The sequence below is a fragment of the Papio anubis genome, chromosome 4 (genome assembly GCF_008728515.1).
Source record: "Papio anubis isolate 15944 chromosome 4, Panubis1.0, whole genome shotgun sequence".
NCBI lineage: Eukaryota > Metazoa > Chordata > Mammalia > Primates > Cercopithecidae > Papio > Papio anubis.
The window spans coordinates 105,023,337-105,046,959 of NC_044979.1; the positions used below are offsets into that span (position 1 = coordinate 105,023,337).

The 23,623-nt window shown below is 39.8% G+C and overlaps 1 protein-coding gene across 1 annotated transcript in view; it reads right to left on the reverse strand.

The window, feature by feature from the left end:
- Nucleotides 1-5,899: 5,899 nt before the first annotated feature.
- LOC101021573 (probable C-mannosyltransferase DPY19L1) overlaps nt 5,900-23,623 on the reverse strand; it is a 66,699-nt gene continuing 48,975 nt past the window's right edge. The window contains exons 5-9 of the mRNA XM_031665865.1: nt 17,280-17,418; nt 15,660-15,834; nt 14,694-14,793; nt 13,309-13,434; nt 5,900-6,960 (exon numbers count right to left, since the gene is read on the reverse strand). Of these exons, the coding sequence (XP_031521725.1) occupies nt 6,804-6,960; nt 13,309-13,434; nt 14,694-14,793; nt 15,660-15,834; nt 17,280-17,418 (697 nt within the window). The 3' untranslated portion in view covers nt 5,900-6,803. The remainder of the gene's footprint in view (nt 6,961-13,308; nt 13,435-14,693; nt 14,794-15,659; nt 15,835-17,279; nt 17,419-23,623) is intronic.

Consider the following 23,623-nt stretch of genomic DNA (forward strand, 5'->3'; position numbering starts at 1 on the left):
TTGTGCAACTGTTGTCATCTGTTTTGCCTAATATCTACACCCAATAATAACACACCAGTCCCTTCCCATCCTTTGGGAAATCCCTCTTCCCAGACTTTTAATCAAATTACCAGAGTTCCTTGCTCCCTGTTCAGCAGCAAACGTGTCAATGGCTCGTCACCATAGTATCCTGAGCCACACACTGAAATCAGTTCAATGAGTCCCACCCCCGGACATATGTATCTGTCTTTATCATATTGCCTTCCAATAAATTCATACGGTCACTAGCCATGTCTGAAAGTACCTACCAAGGATATGTTATGAGGTTAATTATTGTTTAGCTGTTTGACAAGGATATTTTCCCCTATCCTATTTATCTCATCTGATGATGTCCTGCATTTCCTTGTTATTTCTTCTCCATGACTGGAAAACATAAACTGTCTTTTAGTCCTAAAAATAACTTTTATTGCCATCTGGAATGTACTGCATTGTTGAATAAAGTGTGGTTTATTTCAAAAAATCATTAAGCAGTACTAATTTCCAGGAACTGTGCTAGGAGGCACTGTGGATTCAGAATGGAGTAAGACATGTTCTTTTTATGAAGAACACAATAGAGTGCGGGGAAAGTCATGTTGATAAATGTGTGCAATGGGGTTATGGGCATGTGGGCAGTGGGAGGCAATGCACTCAACCAATGGCAGGCAGTCAGGAAGGCTTCACAGAGGAGGTGACATTTGAGTTGCATCTGAAATACATACTAAGAAAAGCGTATTCCAGGAGGGGCAAAAAGCATCTGCAGAGAAGACACGTTATTCCTCACACATTAAATTTTCAAAGTGATTTTTACTCTTTTTCTTTTTGCTGCTATATTCCCATTTCTTCCTCACACTCTAATCAGGGTTTACAAATACGTGGCACCTGCACTGCCACTCTCCCCCTTCTCCCTGCCATTGGCAGGCATCTATAACTGAAGACAGAATTCTTTCCTAAAGAGTCTACTTGGCCGGGCACGGTGGCTCACGCCTGTAATCCCAGCACTTTGGGTGGCCGAGGGGGACGGATCACGAGTTGAGGAGATCGAGACCATCTGGCTAACACGGTGAAACCCCGTCTCTACTAAAAATACAAAAAAATGAGCCGGGCGTGGTGGTGGGCGCCTGTAGTCCCAGCTACTCGGGAGGCTGAGGCAGGAGAATTGCAGTGAGCCGAGATCGCGCCACTGCACTCCAGCTTGGGCGACAGAGCAAGACTCTGACTCAAAAAAAAAAAAAAAAAAAAAAAAGAAAAAAAAGAGTCAACACTAGGTGCCATTAGAAATAATGTAGAAATTAATAATCATGATTAATAAAGTGTACATGACAGACACTTGCTTACCATTCCTACTTTGACTGGGTGGAGATGTGGAAACCTTGTTATTCAGAGGTGAAGTAGGGAGGGCAAGTTCTAAAATGTTAGCCCTAGGGCACTAGAATCACTGGGGATTTAAACAAATTCCAAATCTAAGGCCACACATCTCTAGGGGTGGGAAAAAGGCTTCAGGATTTTTTGAAGCACCCCAAGTGATTCCAATGTGCAGAGAAGTTTAAGAATTACTGCCATAGAAGTCTTTGTTCAAAAAAGTCAAATTCGTTACCCATGTAAAGGGCTCGAGGAATTACCAAACTGTACTCTTCTGGGAAGAGAATTTTCCAGAGCAAGAGGGAGGCCTCTGAACCTGAAGTCTGGTCACTAAGCGGACAGGATACCAGAGTAAAGACCTGAGGAGCTTGGCCAAAGAGCAGGATATCAGCAGCAGGGGGCAGAGCCAGAAGTGGCCTGTAGGCATCTTTCTGTCCCAGTTTTCATGACATGATGCCAAATCTACTTAGCAATGGTCATTTCTTATTTTCATTTCTATTTTTCAGAAATGCATAAGGACTAAGGGTGTCAGTGTAATCAGCATAACAACCACACGAGCTGAAGTTTGCTAAAGTCAACTCCCCCCGCAAAGATACTAAATTTGCCTACAGGAAAAAAGCCCACCAGGTACTTAAAAAAATCAACGAAATGATATTATGCTGCATTAAAAAGAACATGCCTACGAAACAGAATACCATGTAGTGCTACCATTTATTTGAAAGTCATTTTGATGACACTGGGCATACTTTAATTAGAGTTTTGGGTTAAAGATAATTGAGTATAGAAAACTATAGAAAACCTTGCTTTGAAAGTGGAGCCAGTATCAATGTTATCCTAATCTCTTTGCAAAAAAAAAAAAGAAAACTGTCTCTTAATTACACTACAATCGAATCGAGTCTTCAGCTCTTATATATTCATTCAGAATTTTAAAATCTCTCTCACAGGAGGAAATGTAAAAGGGAAGTTTTCAAGACCTTTTTGTACCTTAATATCCTTTTCAACTTCTAATGTAAAATGTATTTGTCCTGATACAATGCTGTGAAATAAAGACCAATTGAGGAATGTAACGAAGTTTAAAAGTAGCTTCTCTTTTTCTGCATTGAGGACAATTTTATTGATTCAAATTAGAAACTTCTAGTTGGGAGCAGGAGAAAAAGGAGGAAGGAGAGAGAAGCAAGCGATCTGTGACCTAGCGCTGATTATTGGCTGACCTCTAATAAAGGAAGAAGATTCGGATTTCTGGTGCCAAAACAAAAGTAATAAAGTGGAAAATGAATTTTTGCAATCCCCACACATCACTGAATTTATCTATTATCTTCTAGACAAAGTAATCCTACAAAACGAAGTTCTATTTCAAGGATTTTCACTCCTTTTCCATCTCTGAACTGAAAAGAAACAAGGTGCAGTTTGCAGCTTCAAAATATGTAAATAATCTATAACTCATATCAGTGTTCCGATTAAAAATTACCTAATCTGTTCTTTGCTCCTTGCAAGTTTCAATGAAGCAGCGCCCCCTAACAGGCAAACACGGTACGTGGTAAAATTCGGCTCGTGGTAGATTGTCCATCAACCAGCTCTGGGGATGTGCTGTCAGGAATGGAGCGCCCCCTGGAGGCCAGTCATCCAGCCAGTCTGTTCCCATCCATTAGAGCAGAGGCTCTCAAGTATGGTCCCTGGACTAACAGCATCGACACCACCTGAGAACTGTTAAGAAATCCAAGTTCTGGGGCCCCACCATAGGCCAACTGAATCAGAAATTCCTGTGATGGGGCCCAGCAATCTACAGGCCTTCCAGGTGCTGCTGAAGCCTGCTAATTTTGAGAACCACTGTATTAGAACACCTCATTCCCCAAATATGTCAGAATCAAGGTGTCATTGTTAAGAAATTAATTATACAGGAATGAACAGAGCTGAAATGTCTTTCCTACATAGAGAATGAACCAAGAAGTTGATATTTGTATTAAGTAAAAACATTGAACTACAATTTAGAAAATGTTGATACTAATGTATTTTTTAAATACATTAAAGCAGCTTTTAGCAACTCTTTAATTATTCCCAATATATAGTTTGAATTACTGTGTCTCTTGATGAAAAGGATAAAGGAATGTAAGTGACTCTACCATAAACACAGGAAAAGTTTGGATAATCTCAGCACCTACTACTACCAACAACAAGACCAATGATCCCTACCCCTCTCTTCTCAGGACTGTCATCTGACTCAAACCAGTTCATGGCTATCTGACTACAAAATGAGGCCGAACTTGATCACAATCAAGGTGGAAATGAAAATAACAATCAAGAAAAACACTTCCCTCATTTTTAATGATTTTATTTAACATATATAGTACATGTAAACAACTGGCATAAAATTCATAAAAATACAATACTCCTATGCAATATCACTTTATTCCTGATACATACTTTCATTTTCTCATTAATATCACTGCCTATTTTAATACTGTACTTTTTCAGCCAAGCATTTTTAGAGGCTTATCTTTTTAAAGAAATACGGCCCCGACTTTGTTTTCTAAAATGTCATAGCTATAGCTATTTTGATCGCCTCTTTGCCCATCCTTACTTTCCTCACACTAAAGCAAAAATATTTTTAAATGCTAAAAGTATGCAAAACGCTGAGCTTTAATACTGTTTTGTCACGCCTATGGAGCCTGCTACCACTCTGCATTGCCATCAAAGGTGCGGGTGCTCCACAGCGCTGGTGCGGTGAGCTGTGGCCACGGCTGCATAGCAGGGACCTTCAGGCCTCTGCTCCAGACTGGCTTCCCTAATATGTAGCCACATTTTGCTGGGGGTTACATTCATGAACACTGCTACAAAGGATCCTTCTGGAAAAAGCTAATTTACACTACTTTTAATGGTTCCCAGCAAATGAAGCAGTTATAATAGTATTTTTAATGCTTTTTTCCTATACAGTATTTCTACTTATTACATGTGAACTTATTTGGAAGGAAATTACTGGGGGTGAGAAAAATATAGAATAACTGTAAAATTTTTAAAAATTGTAACTGCTGGATGTACACAATCAGCCACACTCAGGTGAGCAACAGTCACAGATAAGCAGAGCGCACCTCCCTCTTCCCGCCCATGTCGACTCCCATCCTCAGCCTCAAGGGTCCACTGCCCCTTTTCCTGGACTGTTGTGCATCATCGCTCAAATGTTGCTTTTGATCCACAAATCACAGGCTGCTTCCCTATTTTCTAAAACTAGCAAAAGCCTAAGAAATAAAAACAGTCAACCAGCAAATGAGAAACAGTGGCCACAAATCTGAAGAACACTGCCAGAGTCCCTCTCCTGGGCCACTCCCAGGGAAGGAGCATCCCTGGGAGCTGAGACTCTGGGCTCTGGGGCAGGGTTGGGGGCGGGGCTTCCCTGAGGCCACACCCCTCAGGCTTTGCAGCTGACCCAGGTCGGCAAGCTGCTGCTTCCCGGAGACCAGGCCTGCCCTTGGGCTCTGGTCAGAAGGTAGAAAGGGAACAGTGGCTTCCAGGAGTGGGCACCAGAAACCATCCCTGAGGACTAAGGTCTCAAGGACAATCCACAATGAGGTTAATCTGCCTGTGGTTAAGAAAGAGAAGCTGGATAATTAAATGTGTAGTCAGTCATAGGCATGGTGTGCTTAGAATTTAAAAGCCTAAAACCTTTTCTCAGAGCTATGAGATTTCATCATTTTGAAGAATCTCATTTCACACAAATTAACTTCTAAGAAACAAAAATTCATACCAGGAATTCAAAGAAGGTGTAGAAATTTTTCAAAATAAAAATAAATAGGAAGAAAAAAAACTAAAGAGGAAGACGAAATATACTCATTCTGTCAGGCCTCTGAGCCCAAGCCAAGCCATCGCATCCCCTGTGACTTGCACGTATATGCCCAGATGGCCTGAAGTAACTGAAGAATCACAAAAGAAGTGAAAATGCCCTGCCCCTGCCTTAACTGATGACATTCCACCACAAAAGAAGTGAAAAATGGCCGGTCGTTGCCTTAACTGATGACACTACCTTGTGAAATTCCCTTTCCTGGCTCATCCTGGCTCAAAAAGCTCACCCACTGAGCACCTTGTGACCCCCACTCCTGCCCACCAGAGAACAACCCCCTTCGACTGTAATTTTCCTTTACCTACCCAAATCCTATAAAACGGCCCCACCCTTGTCTCCCTTCGCTGACTCTCTTTTCGGACTCAGCCTGCCTGCACTCAGGTGATTAAAAAGCTTTATTGCTCACACAAAGCCTGTTTGGTGGTCTCTTCACACGGACGCACATGACACATTCCTCATACTGAAATGATGGTTTTTAGAACGAAAATTATAACATAAAGCTTAAGGCTTTGTCTTATTAAAGACAGGCAATCTTAAAAGTAAAATATAAAAACTCCATTTATTGTTATTCTTTACCTTTTTGACAGCAAAATTAGTCATATTTTATTGTATCTTAATAGTAAAAGAAAAATTACCATGCACTACAGTCTACTGTTCCACTATAAATGATGTCTACTAAAATATACATTAGTTTCTAGATGCACTATATTTGGAGTTGTTCAAAATGGTTTTTCTTAAGACTGTAAGTAAACATGAAAAAATTTTAAAGTGGTTTCAAGGCATTAAAATATAAACATTTGAATAATGTTAAAAAAATGAGAAAAATACAATTACCATTAATTTTTTTAAAACCAAGAATAAGTACCTGATAAGCAACTAAATGAGTAAACAGTACTTATTTGACAGAAAATGTGGGGACGAGGAGAAGAGAGCGAGAGAGAGAGACATGGTAATGCCACATGGCTGGAAGTTAAGGGAATTTCCTAACCACAAGGTCCGAGAGTTTGGATTAATAATGGGCAGGAAAAGCTTCATTAACAAGAGAACAGAGAACAAAAAGAGCACAAGGAAGTAAAACAGATAGACAGTTCTACACAGCAAACGTTCTGCCCCATCTACTGTAACTCAAGCTGATGACAGGGGCTAACGTGACCAAAGAACTTACAATAATCACTGAAATGTCCAAAAGACAAGAGCGAGAGGCAGAAAAAAGAAGTATTAAAAGTTCTTACACTATAAAATCAGCCCCTACATAGTCAGAATTGTCCTGTATTTTCATGTCACCCTTATCTCAACCCATTGTGTTTTCTTTATACAGGTAGCTTTGCTCACCTTAGCACAAATATCAAAGTCAAGTACAAGCATATACTCATTTGCATAGCAAATTTTAAAGGGTGCATTGAAACAGTAACCAATTGATAAAAGTATAAGTCATTTTTATAATTGAAATGACATTCAAATTGACCAAATAAAACGTTTTCTATTTGAAAACAGTTACCTACAAAAGTTTTTGGGATATGAACAATACATGACTTAGCAAAACATTAAAACCGTTACTGATGCAGTTCTCCATAGGCAGCAGTTCATGTAGCAGTCATTCTTTTACAACTTCTAGGACTTTGTAAACACTGTTCTGGAATACAGTGGTGAAGTGAGGTTTGGAATCCTTCACCAAGAGGTTACATAAGGGAGTTTTCCCAGCATTGGCAGGATCTTCTACATCCCAAATTTCAGGCATACTGCAACCAGGCCTAGAAAAATGAATGTACACATTAAAAATCAATGTGCATTATATAACTGCAGATAAAGCAGGGCACTTCTTATATTCCTGACCTCATTTCCTTTTCTCCACTTAAATTACTTTAGTTTTTAAACAATCCTTTCATATAGCTATTTTAAGTTTTTATAAGCTGCCATGACTCACTTTAGGACAAGGTGAATGCAGCAAAGGTGACTATAAGGAAAGACACAGACCTGCAGATACATATATCCAGGTGTTGGGGAAAGAGACACCTCAGTTAAACTCTGCCGCAGCTACTTACCAAGAATGTGGTTCTGGGCAGGTAGCTTCCCTTGGTCTTAGTTTTCACATTTGTAAAATGGGGAAATAAACACCCATGACATAGGTTTGTTGTGAGGATTATGAGAGATCAGGTATCTAGCACCATGCCCAGCACACAGAAAAATGTGTAACATTGATTTAAAAAATTATAATGAACAAATATGCTTAGTTCACAGGGAAGCTGCATTAATTGTACAGATGCTCCTCAACTTAGAATGGGGTATGTTCCAATACACCCATCATAATAAGCTGAAAATGCATTTAATACACCTAATCTATCCAGCATCACAGCTTAGCCGAGCCACCTGAAACATGCTAGGAACACTTGCATTAGCTGACAGCTGGACAAAATCATCTAATGCAAATGCTATTTTATGACAAAATGTTGAATATCTCATGTAATTTACTGAATGCTGTACTGAAATTGAAAAACAGATGGTGGTATGGATATTTGAAGTGTGCTTTCCACTGAATGCATATGGCCTTAACACTATCACAAAGTCAAAAAAATCAGTAGGTCAAACCATCTTAAACTGGACAGTCGATATTCTAGAATGAATCAATTTAAAGACATTCTGGTAGTGTTGAGCATACATCTTAAACACATAATTAAATCTCAAAAGCAATATATCTTTATAAGGAACAGAATGAGTAAAATTGGCATCATATGACATTTGCCTAAATAAGTTCTTCAAAATAACAGTATCATTTATTTTAAATCAGTAACAGTTTATAGATATAACTGTTGGATACTGTTATCTACCTTTTGAGGAATTTTAGAAAACAGAAAAACATACTGGAAAATTATAGACAATTGACAAGTTTTGTCAATTTTGTCATAATTGCTTCCTCAAGTTTTGTCATGATTGCTTCCCTTTTTATTTTTATTTTTAAATAAGAAAAAAAAAATTCCCAACAAGTCCCTCTTAGGTTTAGTAGCAGTCCCTCCCTCACTCTCCACCATGAGGCAAACACCGCAGCAGGGATGTACATCATTTTCCCTTTTTAAATAACATCTTTAATTTATAATAGTCATTATAAAAGTATCAAAATATAGACCTATATATATTTTAAAAAATGAAAGTCACCATCATCTCCAATAGCATTTCTCAGAGGTGACTTCTATAAACAATCCAGCATATATTCTGCTGGACCTTTTTTAAAAAAAAAAAAAAATTATTTCAATAGCTTTTGGGAAACAGGTGGCTTTTGGTTACATGGATAAGTTCTTCAGCTACTGAAGTTACAGGGTACTTTATCAACAAAGCAGTGTCAAGTGCACCCAATGTGTAGTCTTTTATCCCTAACCCCACCCCTTGCTTTCCCCGAGTCCCCCACAGTCCATGGCATTTTTATGCTTCGCATCCCTGGTAGCTTAGTTCCCACTTATAAGTGAGAACATACAATATTTGGTATCTGCTGGATCTTTGGTTATCCAATGTCAGACACACATACAGACACGGATATCATTATATACACAGATGCTGTGATGGTCAGTATTGAGTATCAACTTGATTGCATTGAAGTATGCAAAGTATTGTTTCTGGGTGTGTCTGTGAGGTGCAGGGGAGTGCCATTTGGTCAGTGGGACTGGGAGAGGCGGAGCCCGCCCTCAATCTGTGTGGGTACCATCTAATCAGCTGCCAGCAAGCTAGAATAAAAGCAGGCAAAAGAATGTGGAAGGACTAGACTGGCTGAGTCTTCTGGCCTCCATCTTTCTCCTGTGCTAGACGCTTCCTGCCCTTGAACATTGGACTCCAAGTTCTTCAGTTTCTGGACTCTTGGGTCTACACCAGTGGTTTGCGGGGCACCTTGGGCCTTCAGCCACAGATTGAAGGCTGCACTCTCAGCTGTCCTACTTTTGAGGTTTTGGGACTCTGACTGGCTTCCTTGTTCCTCAGCTTGCAGATGGCCTATTGTGGGGCCTCACCTTGTGATCGTGTGAGTCAGTACTCCTTCATCAACTCCCTTTCATATATACATCTATTTTTTTTTTTTTTTTTTTGAGACAGGGTCTCGCTCTGTCGCCCAGGCTGGAGTGCTGTGGCGTAATCCCGACTCACTGCAAGCTCCGCCTCCCGGGTTCATGCCATTCTCCTGCCTCTGCCTCCCAAGTAGCTGGGACTACAGGCAAATGCCACCATGCCTAGCTAATTTTTTGTATTTTTGGTAGAGATGGGGTTTCACTGTGTTAGCCAAGATGGTCTTGATCTCCTGACCTCGTGATCCACCCACCTCGGCCTCCCAAAGTGCTGGGATTACAGGTGTGAGCCACTGCACCCAGCCACATCTATCCTATTAGTTCTGTCCCTCTGGAAAACCCTGACAGATGCTCTTGAGTTGTTTTTACAAAAATGGAATTATTCTGGGACTCTATCTATACTGAACAATAAAATGTGGCACCATTTTTCCATCTCAGTGCATAAAGACCTACTCTATTGTTTTTAAAAACTGCTAGTTCTCATATGTATTAACCAATTCTTTACAGACAGATACTTTAATTGTTTCCCATCTTGCCATTATAAAGCATTGCAGCTACAAGAGTCTTGTACCGAGCTCCCTTCTACAAGCTAAACCTCTAGAGCAGCGGTCCCCAACCTTTTTGGCACCAGGGACTGACTGGTTTAGTGCAAGACAATTTTTCCATGGACTGGAGGGTCAGGGGGATGGTTTTGGGATGAAACTTTTTCACCTCAGATCATCAGGCATTAGATTCTCATAAGGAGCATGTACCCTAGATCCCTCACATGTGCAGTTCTCAATAGGGTTCGTGCTCCTATGAGAATCTAATGCTGTCACTGATCCGACAGGAGCCAGAGCTCAGGCTGTAATGCTCACTCACCCTCCACTCACCTCCTGCTGTGAGGCTGGGTTCCTAACAGGCCACAGACCAGTACCGGTCCATGGCCGGGGGCTTGGGGACCCCTGCTCCAGAGGCAGCATTATCACTCTGCCAAAGGACTGCACAATTTTTTCTTACCTTCCCTTCATCAAACTATCCCCTAGAAATGTTTTGCCAATGAGAGTTCCCATGAAGAGGGTTCAAGTGCACACTTTTTGCACCCCCTTGCTGACACTGGTTTCTGCTGACACGGAACACCTATGATCATATGGCTGGACATGGGTTTTCTACCTTTTTTCTCATACACGTCAAGGCTGAACTGTTACAACACTGAGGGCCGTGGTGGCAGAGAGTGAGACACACAGAAAGTAGAGAACGACCCACGGTTTTCCTGAGTTCAACAGCTTTTAGGAAAAAGAGAGGGTGAACAGCTGTCTTGGAGAGCCCTGGGTGACTTGTGCAACACTATTTAGTCCTCATCTGAGTTTCCCAAGGTTTCCCCAGGCCAGCCATCTGCAAATAGCATTAGTGGAAATCTGAATAATTTTCTTGTAAATACATGTATTTTATGTCAACTCTATTATTGGAGTAAAAGAAAGAGAACTGTAGTTAATTAAAAACTAATCTACAATTTGCATGCAAATAGATTTGAGTGTTTATATTTAAACACAGTGTCAAATATTTAAGGAATAACCAAGCCATACAATTAAGCCACTTGTAAATGAGATCATTTAAACATAGTGCTCACCAACTGCCAGGCACAGATTAAGCACTAGATGAATACTGGTCCCTCTTTCCCTTCCTCTCCTGTCTGAGTTCCCCATCTGCTTCCCCCATTCCGACAGACTTTCATGTCCCAGCAGTCTACTGGGGTTTCAGGCTGATCACAACTGAAATGGAGAGCGAAGGCCAAGGAGATAAGGAAGGTCCCAAACCTGGAAGAAAGCTTTGTCAAGAAACTTCCTACTCTGAATGTAAACATTAGGTAAATATTAGTCATTCTTCACTTTCCCCTCCTATCTGAACTCCCCATTTGCTTCCCTGTCGGGACAGAAAGCACAGCTTCTGTTTTGTGTCAAGGTTGAAGGAGAGTGGCCCTGTCCAGGGTTTCCTGCCAGTGCGTCATCAGCCTGGCTTAGATCTTGTACTAGATGGAGAGTGCTGTTTTGATGAGTGGGAAAACAGATGAGAGAGACACTTTCGTAACTTCCTCCCACTCAACTCCTGCTGTGACAGACACAATAAATGGCAAGTCAAGGTCCAGACGGGGAAATCCAGCACCCCCTCTTCTGCACCCCACCTCTCAGTCTGAGTGCTCGTAAGTGACCTGAAGTCAGTTCAATGTCTGCTATTTTGTTTAGTGTGCAAAGTTTATTGCCATACTTCCTGAATTTGCCTTCGTATCCCTTCTTGTGTGGGTAAAACAGTGCTCTGCCTACTCTGCAAACAGCATGAACCCGAACATGAGACTGTTAGAGCTGTGCAAATCCAGGGAGCTCTCCCAACACTCTACAGCACAAAGCCTCTGCAACCTTCACATATTCAGACTCTATGCGGGGGTCTAGGGAAAAATGAACTCTCGAATCAAGGCTCATTGTTAGCTTGGAGAAAAAAGGTTATGAAAATTATTTTTATGTTCCAGTAACTTACAGTTGTTTCAAGAGAGAGAAACCCACAGAAATAAAGAAGATCCCAATTCTGGTAGAAAGCTATGCTAAGAACTGAGTTCTTCCTATTGCAAATGTCAGCCTACCATTCATTTCATATAATTTCCTGATAAGATCGTCATGAGATGCTTAGAACTTTTCTGTCCTAAATTTATATAACAATGTTAAAGGTGAGTATGTGAATTTCATATATATTCACAAACGATTACAGCATTTTCTAAATTATTACAAAGTAATATTTTCTGTAAATCCTGACTGAATTCAAACCATGGAGCACACATTCATAGGAAAATCATTCTATGATCAACAATTATTTTAGTTTCCTTGTGAGCAAAGCTGTAAATACTATGTCACAGAACTATTTTTCACTCACGACTCAATATTTATAACAATGTTGTCTTAATACCATATGTGTCATTGAAATATATGGTGGGCAAGTATGATCAAGCCACAAATATAACAATCTCTTGAACACTTTTGTTTAGTTACAGAGTAGTAAGAATTTTAAAAATATTATTATTCCACAAAATAGTGTTTATTTCTGACAAAATTCTTCCTGTACTGTGCTCTTCATGAAGTGAATGTTTTGGTACTTTAAAAGCAGGCTACTGTCACCTGCTGTCCAGTCACTTACGTGCCACATTGCTAGATAGCTTTAGATTCACATCTGCTTTGAAGATCTTACTGTCACTTGGAGCTATACTCAGCTTAGTAAACATCTCTGTGGAAATAGAAACTTTTAAAAACTATAAACCCAAGAGAATGTGGGTCACAGTAAAGTTCTTTTCCCATTCAAATAAGATGTGAAACGCCGGGAAAGAAAAGTTTCATTCTGAGTTGATGCCGACAGGGTATCCCATCCATCAATAGGACATGGTGTAGCAAAGAGACCCAGTACGGATAATGCGGCCCCTGGTGCTCAGCTGCCTGACTTCACCAAAAGAGACTCCCTATTACTTGGTTTCAGACCCTGGAAGTCTTTTGAAAGAAAATACATCCAACTTTAAATAGAATTTTTTTTTTTTTTAAACATCAAAAGCAAATATGAACAATTTGGGAGATTATCAACTAGTGCCAATAAAAATCTCTTTAAGGTAGCACACATACAAATCATTATTTTAAAAAAAGATATTTATAAAGACTGAAAAACAAAGTCTCCAAATCACTATCTAAAAGATTTTTTCAGGCCAGGCGTGGTGGCTCATGCCTGTAGTCCCAGCACTTTGGGAGGCCAAGGCAGGAGTAGCACTTGAGGCCAGGAGTTTGAGACCAGCCTGGCCAACACGGCAAAACCCCATCTCCACTAAAAATACAAAAATTAGGCAGAGGCTGCAGTGAGCCCAGATCATGCCAGTGCACTCCAGCCTGGGCAACAGAGTGAGAGCCTGTTTAAAAAAAAAAAAAAAAAGTTTTTCCACATATACTTTATGTTATATACACACCCCTGTCACCAGCAAAGTATTTGCCATGTGCTTAAATTAACCTTCGTGTCTTCTGATTATAAAATGTTAACTGTGTTGATACTCACTTGGATCTTCTTACACACCATGACTCTTCTAGAATGTAATAGTTCACTTTTAACTTTATCAGTTCTCGCTTCACTTCTTCAGCTGCTTTCCGACTATACATTGAGTATACTATTTTCGTTCTGGCTCTTTAAAGAAAAATAATTGGGCACAAAATTTTCAAGATTAAAACGATATAATCAACACATTTGGAAGAAAGCACTGAATTAGACTAGACGACAAGGAAGAGGAATCCAGTCAGGAGGAAATTCCCCACGGAAGTTCCGGCTAACGGGCATCAGTGAGGTCAAAAGCAGAAGGCAGAAGGAGGCCAAGTCGTGGGAGATGAGGGTCACCTTTAACGCACCCCTACATTTCCAAACTTGGTCATCTTTGTGTTTGTTCACCTATTGATTTGTCTTAAATTCTTCACTGCTCCATCACATGTAAGAGTGAGGTACCCTGTGTGTGAACAGGGATGAACTATAGCAAACACAACTACAGGACTACTCTGAAGCTGCAACAGTCCCAACTTGGACATCAACAGTAATTCACATTAAATGGTTCTTCATTTTATTTCTAGATTTAAGAAAAACTAAACTTATTTAACAAAATTGTCTGGAAATTAGCTTGATGAGATTGATTTTTTAATGAAAAAGCTTATTTGTAAACCCTGGCTATGCAGTGAAACCCCGTCTCTACTAAAATACAGAAAATTGGCAGGCTGAGGTGGCTGAGCCTGTAGTCCCAGCTACCTGGGAGGCTGAAGGCAGGAGAATGGGCGTGAACCAGGCCCGGAGCTGCAGTGAGCAGTCGGCGCCACTGCACTCCAGGCTGGGCACAGAGCAAGACCTCCGTCTCAAAAAAAAAAAAAAAAAAAAAAAAAAAAATTTAGACAACATGTCTCTAAATTATTTTCTAAAGTCTCAAAAAATCTAAAAACAGAAACACCCAAGATCATTCTAACAGGCTATACTGGTGAAAACCAGAATAAAGCTACTCTGCTTTGGGGTGATTCTATTTCAAATGACTTCTCCAAAATCAAGAAAAATCACCTATGAGAAAACTTTAATAAACACTCTAAGCTAAACTCTTCAGGGAGTTACAGGATGAAAAGAACTTGGACATTTTAGAGCCCTGTTAACCTGTGGGAAAGTGCTATAGTATGACTTCCTTTTTCTGCCTGGTAGAGAAGATGGCCCCCAAAGTTGTTGCTTTCCTGCCCTGTGAAGCCTTAACGGATTTGTTTAGAGCTTAGCAGTCTTATTTCAGCCTTCTGCTCCCCGACGCGATAAGCCTCAGTTCATCATATCCTTTTGGAACATTCCTCATTCCTTTGCTGGCGTCCTCCACTCACTGTCTGTTTGCATGGAAGGTTTGTTTTGATGATGCAAGACTGTGCACTGACCTCAAGCCTGCGTCTTCATAATGTGGATGATTCACAATGGGCCGAAGTGCAGAGAGCTTAACACTTGCCATCGTGGGCATGGCATCCGCAAACACTGCATCTGGAAAGCAAGAGGAAGGTCTCAGGAAGACACTCAGTGAGGGTGAGAAGGGGTCTCCTTCAAGTTTAAATCAATTATTTCACAGGTAGCAGAGTGGAGGCCCAGCAGGTTCATGACTTCAAGATTCAATGGCAGAACTAGAATGAGGTCAGATGGCTGATAAAGTAGCAGTTGGCAGCCAGGTCTGGGAAAACTATTTTCCTTGGAAAATAGAACTTCATCATCTTATCATTAAAGATTTCTTTCTTTCTTTAAAGAAAAAAATCTTAGAAATCTTTCCTGAATCTAGAAAAGAAGTATCAAATGGACTAGGAAAGCTTTATAGTAACAAGGAATTCTGGAAGATGATTTAGCATTCAAAAATTTGACACTCAGATGACAACAAAGACTCCCTTTCCACACATGAGTAAAATATCACATTCCATGAGTGAGTTTATTTCAAGAAGGAATGTGAAGGACTAATATTAAAAATTCATTAAGAAAATAAACACAGTAAAAATTATTTTATTCCATGAGTGAGTTTATTTCAAGAAGGAATGTGAAGGACTAATATAAAAAATTCATTAAGAAAATAAGCACAGTAAAAATTATTTTAAATGTGGCATTTATGACTGTGAATAAATTTTGAAAAAATTAAAATCTATAAAAAATGGCAGAATAAATTACTAAGAACTTATGTATAACATTTCCCCTGCAAACCATTTAAACAGGATTGATATCTCCTTTGTTTTAGATATTCTAAAAGCAACATTGCTTAGAAAGAGTAAGATCAGCGGAAGTAACTAGGGTTTAAGAGTTTGCAGTGGTATACAAAATTGTGGGAAAAACAGCTAAAAAATAAGGCTTTTTTTTTTTTTTTTTTGAACCTGGTTTAGTACTATATTTGATCCACTCTATAAGTTCTTCTTGTGGCAAATTGCTGAACTCCCCTACAATATTCCACTGGGTTTGTGGATTTGCTGAACTTTGTATTGACATTGCTGCTAATATAGCAAAAACAACAGCACCAGGATGTACTTTGCAAAAGAGCCATCCAAATAGCTGAAACCGAATTAAGAATACATTGGTAATTGTTAGTATAAAGTAGTATGCAATGTTATGCAAAACTTCTTCCCAGAGAAGAATGTGGCCTCTGCTAGAGTCCCAAAAAAAGGATTAATTATCCTAAAGAAAAAGCCCCAAAATAATAATCTTTGGGATCAAAAGAATTCTACCATCAGCCTCATGTAAGTGGAACACAATGTAGGAAGCTCTTTTCTCAACCTGCTTTCTCTACTCCCAGATTCAAGTAAAGCCACAACCACCTATGCAATTTACAAGGCCCAGTGCAAAACAAAAATGTGGGGTCTCTTGTTAAAAAATTATTAAGACGTTCAAAACAGCAGCAGCAAACATTCAACCAAGTTCAGGGTCCTTCTGAATGCGAGGTCCTGTGTGACCAGCAGGAACCCCACATTTGCAAAACCTGCCCTGGGTGACACTTTCTATTAGATCGGTGCAAAAGTAATTGCGGGTTTTGCTATTTTAATGACAAAACCCGCAATTACTTTTGCACCAACCTATATCATCAGTCATACTGTGGGATAAAGATTCAAGATTAAAGGCTTCCAACCAGCCTCCTCTCCTGTGCCAGCCTGAAGGGGTCAGAAAGGAGGAAAGTAGTGCCTTTCTAATATAATCAACATTCTGCTTGGGAACCTCGAGACTGGCTACTTTTTTCCACATTCAAATAGTCCACACTGCATAACAACACTTTGTTCTCTTGATCTTTCTCTGCATGTCTACAGAGCTAGATTTCAAGGTTTTTGAGGGCTTACAAACACTGGCTTTTGACTTTTCTGTCCACTACTCTATCCTCCATCCCTAGAGTGCACAGTGTAGGTGCTTAGTGACTATCTGCTATGTTTAAGGGAGGTGCTGCTGTTGTACGTAGGCTGGTTGACTGATGGAAAGGTGACACTATGAAGAAGCATCAGTTTGTGAATACAGAGCAAGGAGGCAGTTATCCAGGAAAAATTAGCAGCAAACCCCCAAGGAAGGCTTAAACTAAATTTTAAAAAGCACAAGTCAAGAATGTGCACCAAATGAAAAAAAAAAGTTTAAGTTTGACACTAAAAAAAAGACCATATAATTTTCAAGCACTTATAACTTGACATTGTTAGAATTCTTCGTGATATGAATGTCAAAACAAAAAAAGTTATTATTTGTACAATTAAGCTCTGCTTTCTATCAGCACCTGCAGTAACCACTCATGAACTCAGTCTGTACTAAATCAGTGTTTGTTGTACACCAACAGCTATTTTAAAGTCTTTAGAAAGATAGAAAATGATCAGCTTTGGCCCTTACCCTTTAAGAAAGATAAGTACAAAACCATGAAGAGCTTTAACTATAACCACTTAAAAGACTTTGTAATTTATTTTTTTAGGGCCACTCAACAATAAAGGCTAAAATTATTACAGTAGCTATACTCCAACATAACATGTTACCTGTCTTGAGCAGATCAGTGATGCCATAACACACATGTGTGGTGTCAAGAAGTGTTTTAGTCTCATAATTAAAATACCAAGGGCTATATATGCTAACAATTGCAAAGCATGATAAACCAGCTGAAAGAAAGAAGAAAATATTTTTTACTCCTACTGTTAGTGAAGTTTAAGAATACTAAGCTGGCAATATGTAGAAAGGGGTATGTTCTCCTTAGTAACAAAAAATACTACTACTACTTTGGTTTCTGAAATTTACAAAACAATTCTTAAAATTCACTTTCAAACTGTTCCATTTTAGTGGAAGGCTAAAATTATAAAGTCATTAAGGCAAGTGCTTCTGTGATTCTCAGAGTCAAACCTGTGGTTAATTAAGAAAGCCCACATTTTTGAATCTACCTGGATGCTACCATCAGACCAAGAAAGGACAGTGGTAAAAGAAATGACTGCTGCCTCAAGATCTGAGGGCTCCATTTTGGAACCGCCCTCAAAACCAGACTGGACCACTAGGAGATGGGAGCAGTAACCAATCACATCTCTGAGGCCTCCAGCAAAGTGAGCAGAGAGGAAAGTGATTTCCAGTCATGCAATAGACACCTCACATATATATCTAAATGGGCTCCAGAAATCAACTGCCATTAGCGTAAAGATGATCAGAGCAGAACAAATGAGTTTCCTAGTTAATTTTAACAAATGAATGATCAGTGAATCTGCATGTAGCATTCTCATAAAAACACATACCAGGCTATTTTCAAGATGATTGCTGACAATTGCTAACAAAGTTAGAAACTGGAACTAGAAAGGAAAGTCCAAATGCATGCAACTTTAAGATAAGTAAAATAATAGTGATATTAAGTCTTTACCTCTCCATGATCAAACTGGTGTTTTCTGGAACAGAAAACAATATATTGCTACCAATTCATTATTGAAGCACTTACTTCATATATTTGCATTTCAGCTTGCAAATAGGAGTTTACAACTTCTATAACATTCTCTCAGGACACATAGAGGCAAATCAAAATAACTAAAAGTCACATGCCAAAACTAGGGCTATATTCTTTTAAGAAAGTTAATGAAGAATGATAATGTTGTGTTATATCCTAACTATTTGCCTAGATGGGTATTTATTAGGACAACAAAGGCACACTGTGGTGTCCCAGCTCCCTCACTGGTGATACCCCAGCAAAGCATGGAATGAAAAACACCTTTGAGATTTTCACTAGGCAACCAAGTAGGGATGACAAATAGGTGGTTATATGTGTAAATCTCAGTTAAAGGGAGAAGTCTGGGTCAGAGACGGGAATGTGTGAGTTGACAACACACACCTTCTCTTTCTTAAGCACGGATATGTTCCCAAGACCCAGAGTAATACCTGACACTTAGAGCTCAACATTTTTAATGAATGAACAAGTGTATCAATTAACTGTTAATCCAGGTAGCATATAATCTAATTTGAGAACTTGGCCTCAAAATATATTAGCAAACACAGGACACATAAGGGGGTAGTGAAGGAGATGAAACAGTTCTTTCTTTATTCTTCTTTCACACCAAGTAAAAACCATCAGTTACCATTTGTTGAGTACTTACAATGTTAATATACTTAGCACATTCCATTAACTCTAATCCTACAACCATTTATTACCCCAATTTACAGCCAAGGAAAGGGAATCACAGAGCTACTAAGTAGCAGCCAGGACTGTATTCTGACTGACTTCAGAACCAATATACTTTTTACTACATCATGCTGCCTCTATCCCACTTTACTTCCTGGGTCTTTGAGTAAAGAGAATATTGGCATTCACATCTTTCATAGTTAAAATTTATGTCCTACTCTTCCCCTTTTTACACGGGCTTTGGTAGTTATGCAAAATAAAATGTCAGCATGCCACTCCTCTTCCAAAAAAGAGCTCTGATCCTATTTGAACTGAAAACCCCATGAAACTCAATGGTTCCCTATAATTGTTTCCACAGGTGAGTTATTATTCTTGAAGGGACAGTTTTGTTTCTGTGAAAAGTTCTACCTTCCTCTTCCAGAGTTGCATACTAGAGCTGAAACTTCGTAGCTTCTTCCTCAGCTCTTCAAAAATAATTGCACCTCAAATGAAGAAAAATTTTGGCATTGTAAACCAGAACCTTTTCTTTCCCCCTTAGCCCTCCACTCAAATGTTACAGGTATAAACAAGGGCATAGTTACAGCAAATTGTTTCTAAATGAGAACAAGGATTCTCTCAGGAGTATGTGCAATAATTTATCATTATGTTGGCAGAGACTTGGAGGTAAGGGAATAATATAAGGGTGTGTATATTCAAATTATAAAAGAAAATATAGGGCCAGGTGCAGCGGCTAATCCTAGCACTTTGGGAGGCTGAGGCAGGCAGATCATGAGGTCACGAGTTCAAGACCAGCCTGGCCAATATGGTGAAACCCCATCTCTACTAAAAATACACAAATTAGCTAGGCATGGTGGTGGTTGCCTGTAGTCTTGGCTATTCAGGAGACTGAGGCAGACAAATTGCCTGAACCCGGGTGGCGGAGGTTGCAGTGAGCCGAGATTGTGCCACTGCACTCCTCCAACCTGGGCAACAGAGTGATGCTTGCTCAAAAAAAAAAAGAAAGAAAGAAAGAAAAGAAAATATAGATACATACATTCGACAATCCTTGTCCCCCCAAAATCCCACAAAAGAATAAAAGTAGAGTTAAAAGTACCTTCACTCCATCCTCCAATCCCACACTCTTAATAATTACAGGATTTATCTTTCCAGATCACTTCTATGCACAAACACACAAAAATCTCCAAATTTTAAACAGAAGTATATTCATCCTATACACACACACTGGCAATTTTTAAAATTCAATAATGTATACTGGACCTATTTCCATAAAGATGGCCTAACATTCCACTCTATGATTGGATCATAGGAGATATTTTGGATGTTTCCATTTCTCACATTACACACAGTACTACCAAAGGCATTTCTCCCCATCATCTCTGTATTTCTGTGAGCATCTCTAGAGGGTATACTTGCACTGGTGGAACTGCACGGCTGAAGGACAGGCCCACTACATGTTTTACTGTGTACTGCCAAACTTCCCTCCCATCCACTACCTCCCACTCTTGCAAGCATTGGATATACTATTAATTTTTAGAAATATGAGAAGTGAAAAGGTCTTCACTTTAACCTGAATGTCTTTACCATAGGATCAAGACTACCTTTTCGTGTTCATTAGTCATATGTAAATACTCACTCATTCAACTACTATTTTTTACTATCTTGCAGGCACTGTATATAAACTGTGGAACAAAAATGGTCGCTCCCTTCAGGAGACACAGGTCACACATCAACATTTAAGTACAAAGGGTGATAAATGGAAAGAGTAAGATAAAGGGTGTGATGGAGGAAAATACCAAGCATGCTATAGGCCTCTCTAACTCTCAGATTATAAACATACTCTCTTGGTTAATTTTGGGGTTTTATTTTTTTCCTATACCTAATTCGCTGCTTCATCTGAAATTTATTTTCTGTGAAAAGTGAGAAGTATGAATCCAGTTTTCTATTTCCCTGCTCATTTCCCAAAAGGCAGTCCACTGGTCCTAAAACCACTCACATAATAATTTACTTTCCCTGCTGAACTGAAGTACAAAACTGTGTCCTTCGAGTGTAGATTATGTGGAGGGCTACTGTCAGATTGTACTGGATGACATCTGAAGGATGAATAAATGATGTGCTGTGTTCTACACAGATAGGAAATAAGAAGAAACGCCAAGAAGGGAATGGACCACACACAAAAAAATTATCAAATATTAGGTACACAACATGTAAGTATAAAATTAATACACTGTAAATATCTATTTAATAAATGAACAGAGGAGGTAATAAAATTCTTGAGAGCATATTTACCTTACATGTGTCTGTTGTTTAGCTAAGACACCCCACGTATCACTAAGAACCTGTAAATAGATTTTGAAACACTTTAGAAAGGCTGTGTTGGGAAAAATGATATTTTAAAGTATCTTCTAAACTGTAAAACTTTTAATGAAAAATATAAGTATAGAGATAAGAGAGAACTCAGAAAATAGTAATTACAACAACATAATCTTGTATTTGTGTAGTATCCAATCAAAGTCAATATTCAACAGCTCTGTTGGGTAGATGATATCATCCTCATTTTGTAAATGAGCAACAAGCTCAGATGGATTAAATGATCACCCTGTAGGCAGACAACTACTAAGAAGCACTGCAGGCTTGAAACCAGATCTTCTGGCTTCAAATTCACATTCAGTGCTGCTTCCACCATGCCAACGTTGTTGGCAACACCTCTTCTTAACAGTACACACAGAAAACTGGAGAGCTGGCTCAAAGGTTGATAATCACCGCTAGAAGCATTCAAAACACAGTCACTGTGCTTTCATACTTAGCAATAACGGGAGGTCGTCTAATCTAAAATCCTATCTCCAGTAAAACATTCTCTACGACACTGCTGACAGGTTGTAATCCAGCCCTTAGAAGAACCACTCAGCTGCTGCTTGAATCTATAGCACTTTCCTTATCCGTCGAGATCAGTTCTGGTCAAAAGTCCTACCACCTGGAATTGGCCATGATTCTAAGGAGCCAGATTGTGTGTAACCTTATTTTCAAGGGGCAGGCTTTTAACACATTTCAAAATAATTATCCGCTTTCCATCTGAATCTTTTCTTCTTTAAATGAAACAGCTCAGCTAACGGTTTTCATCATCTCTCACCACTCAGGTTGCTGTCTTTTGCATATGTTCTGGATGGCCAAAGCTTAGTATTTTTTGAGTACCCACTAGGTGCAAATCCATATAAAGTATATAAAAGTGCAAAGCACACACAAAGCCTAGCATACAGCAGGAACTATTTTTTTTTTTTTTTTTTTTTTTAGACGGAGTCTTGCCCTGTTGCCCGGGCTGGAGTGCAGTGGTACGATCTTGGCTCACTGCAAGGTCTGCCTCCTGGGTTCATGCCATTCTCCTGCCTCAGCCTCCCAAGTAGCTGGGACTACAGGTGCCTGCCACCACACCTGGCTAATTTTTTGTATTTTTAGTAGAGACAGGGTTTCTACCAGTTCCCTACCCTAACATGTGCGGATTAAAAATTCCATATGAGGCTGGACACAGTGGCTCAAGCCTGTAATCCCAGCACTTTGGGAGACAGAGGTGGGCAGATCACGAGGTCAGGAGATCGAGACCATCCTGGCTAGCACGGTGAAAACTAATGTGAGATCACTGGGGAGGGGGGAAGTCAAAAATAAAGAGTTGAAAAGAGAAAGTAAGCACCTCTTAGAGCTAACCATTTTTAATATTTTGGTGATTGGCCAGGCACAGTGGTTCACGCCTGTAATCCCAGCACTTTGGGAGGCCAAGGTGGGTGGATCACGAGGTCAGGAGTTCGAGACCAGCCTGGCCAACATGGTGAAACCCCGTCCCTACTAAAAATACAAAAATTAGCTGGGCATGGTGGCAAACGCCTGTAGTCCCAGCTACTTGGGAGTCTGAGGCAGGAGAATTGCTTGAACCCAGGAGGCGGAGGCTGCAGTGAGTCAAGATAGCACCACTGCACTCCAGCCTGGTGACAGAGCGAAATTTCGTCTCAAAATAAATACATAAATAAATACATAAGTAAGATTACTTTTTAATATGTGGGAAGAGTCTTGTGTTTTCAAGACCAATATGACAAGTATTCCAATCCTACTAACACTCCTGAAACTTTTATAAGCATACCACTTATGAGCAGATAAGGATTGCTGATCAATCAGATAATTCAATGAGAACCAAAAGATGGGAGTTCTTCATTAGATGTCAAAGTAGACAAGTGGTATTTGTTTGACTCAACCTTCTTTGCTTTAGGAAATCACCTCTTTCCATGTGGGCTTGAGGGATCTGTCAATCATATTGCCTCACCCTCTTGGCAGATATGGAATGCCACTCAACTCAGGTGGGCCACTCAGAATAGGCCCCAACCCTCAGTCTTCAGAGCAGGCCCACATTGTCACTCCATCCTGAGGGTGGGTGGTGATGGGGTCTGTAGGAGCTGGACGATGGTCGTGATCAAGAAATCCATTCAGTAGATACTGTTATCATCCCTACTAGATGAGAGGAAACTGGGCTCAGTGAAGGACAGTAACTTGCCTGAGTGTTCAGCGCCAGACTCAGATTTTGAATCTAGTTCTTTCTGACTCCAGAACCTTGTTTTTCACCAGTGTGAAGCACTGACGCTGGACTCACACCAGATCTTCTCCCCTCCTGCCCCAGGGAGAGCAACAGCAGACTCAGCCCTGGCATGATGGGGCTCTGGCTTGAGAGGGGTCTGGGGTCCCCAGTGAGAGCCC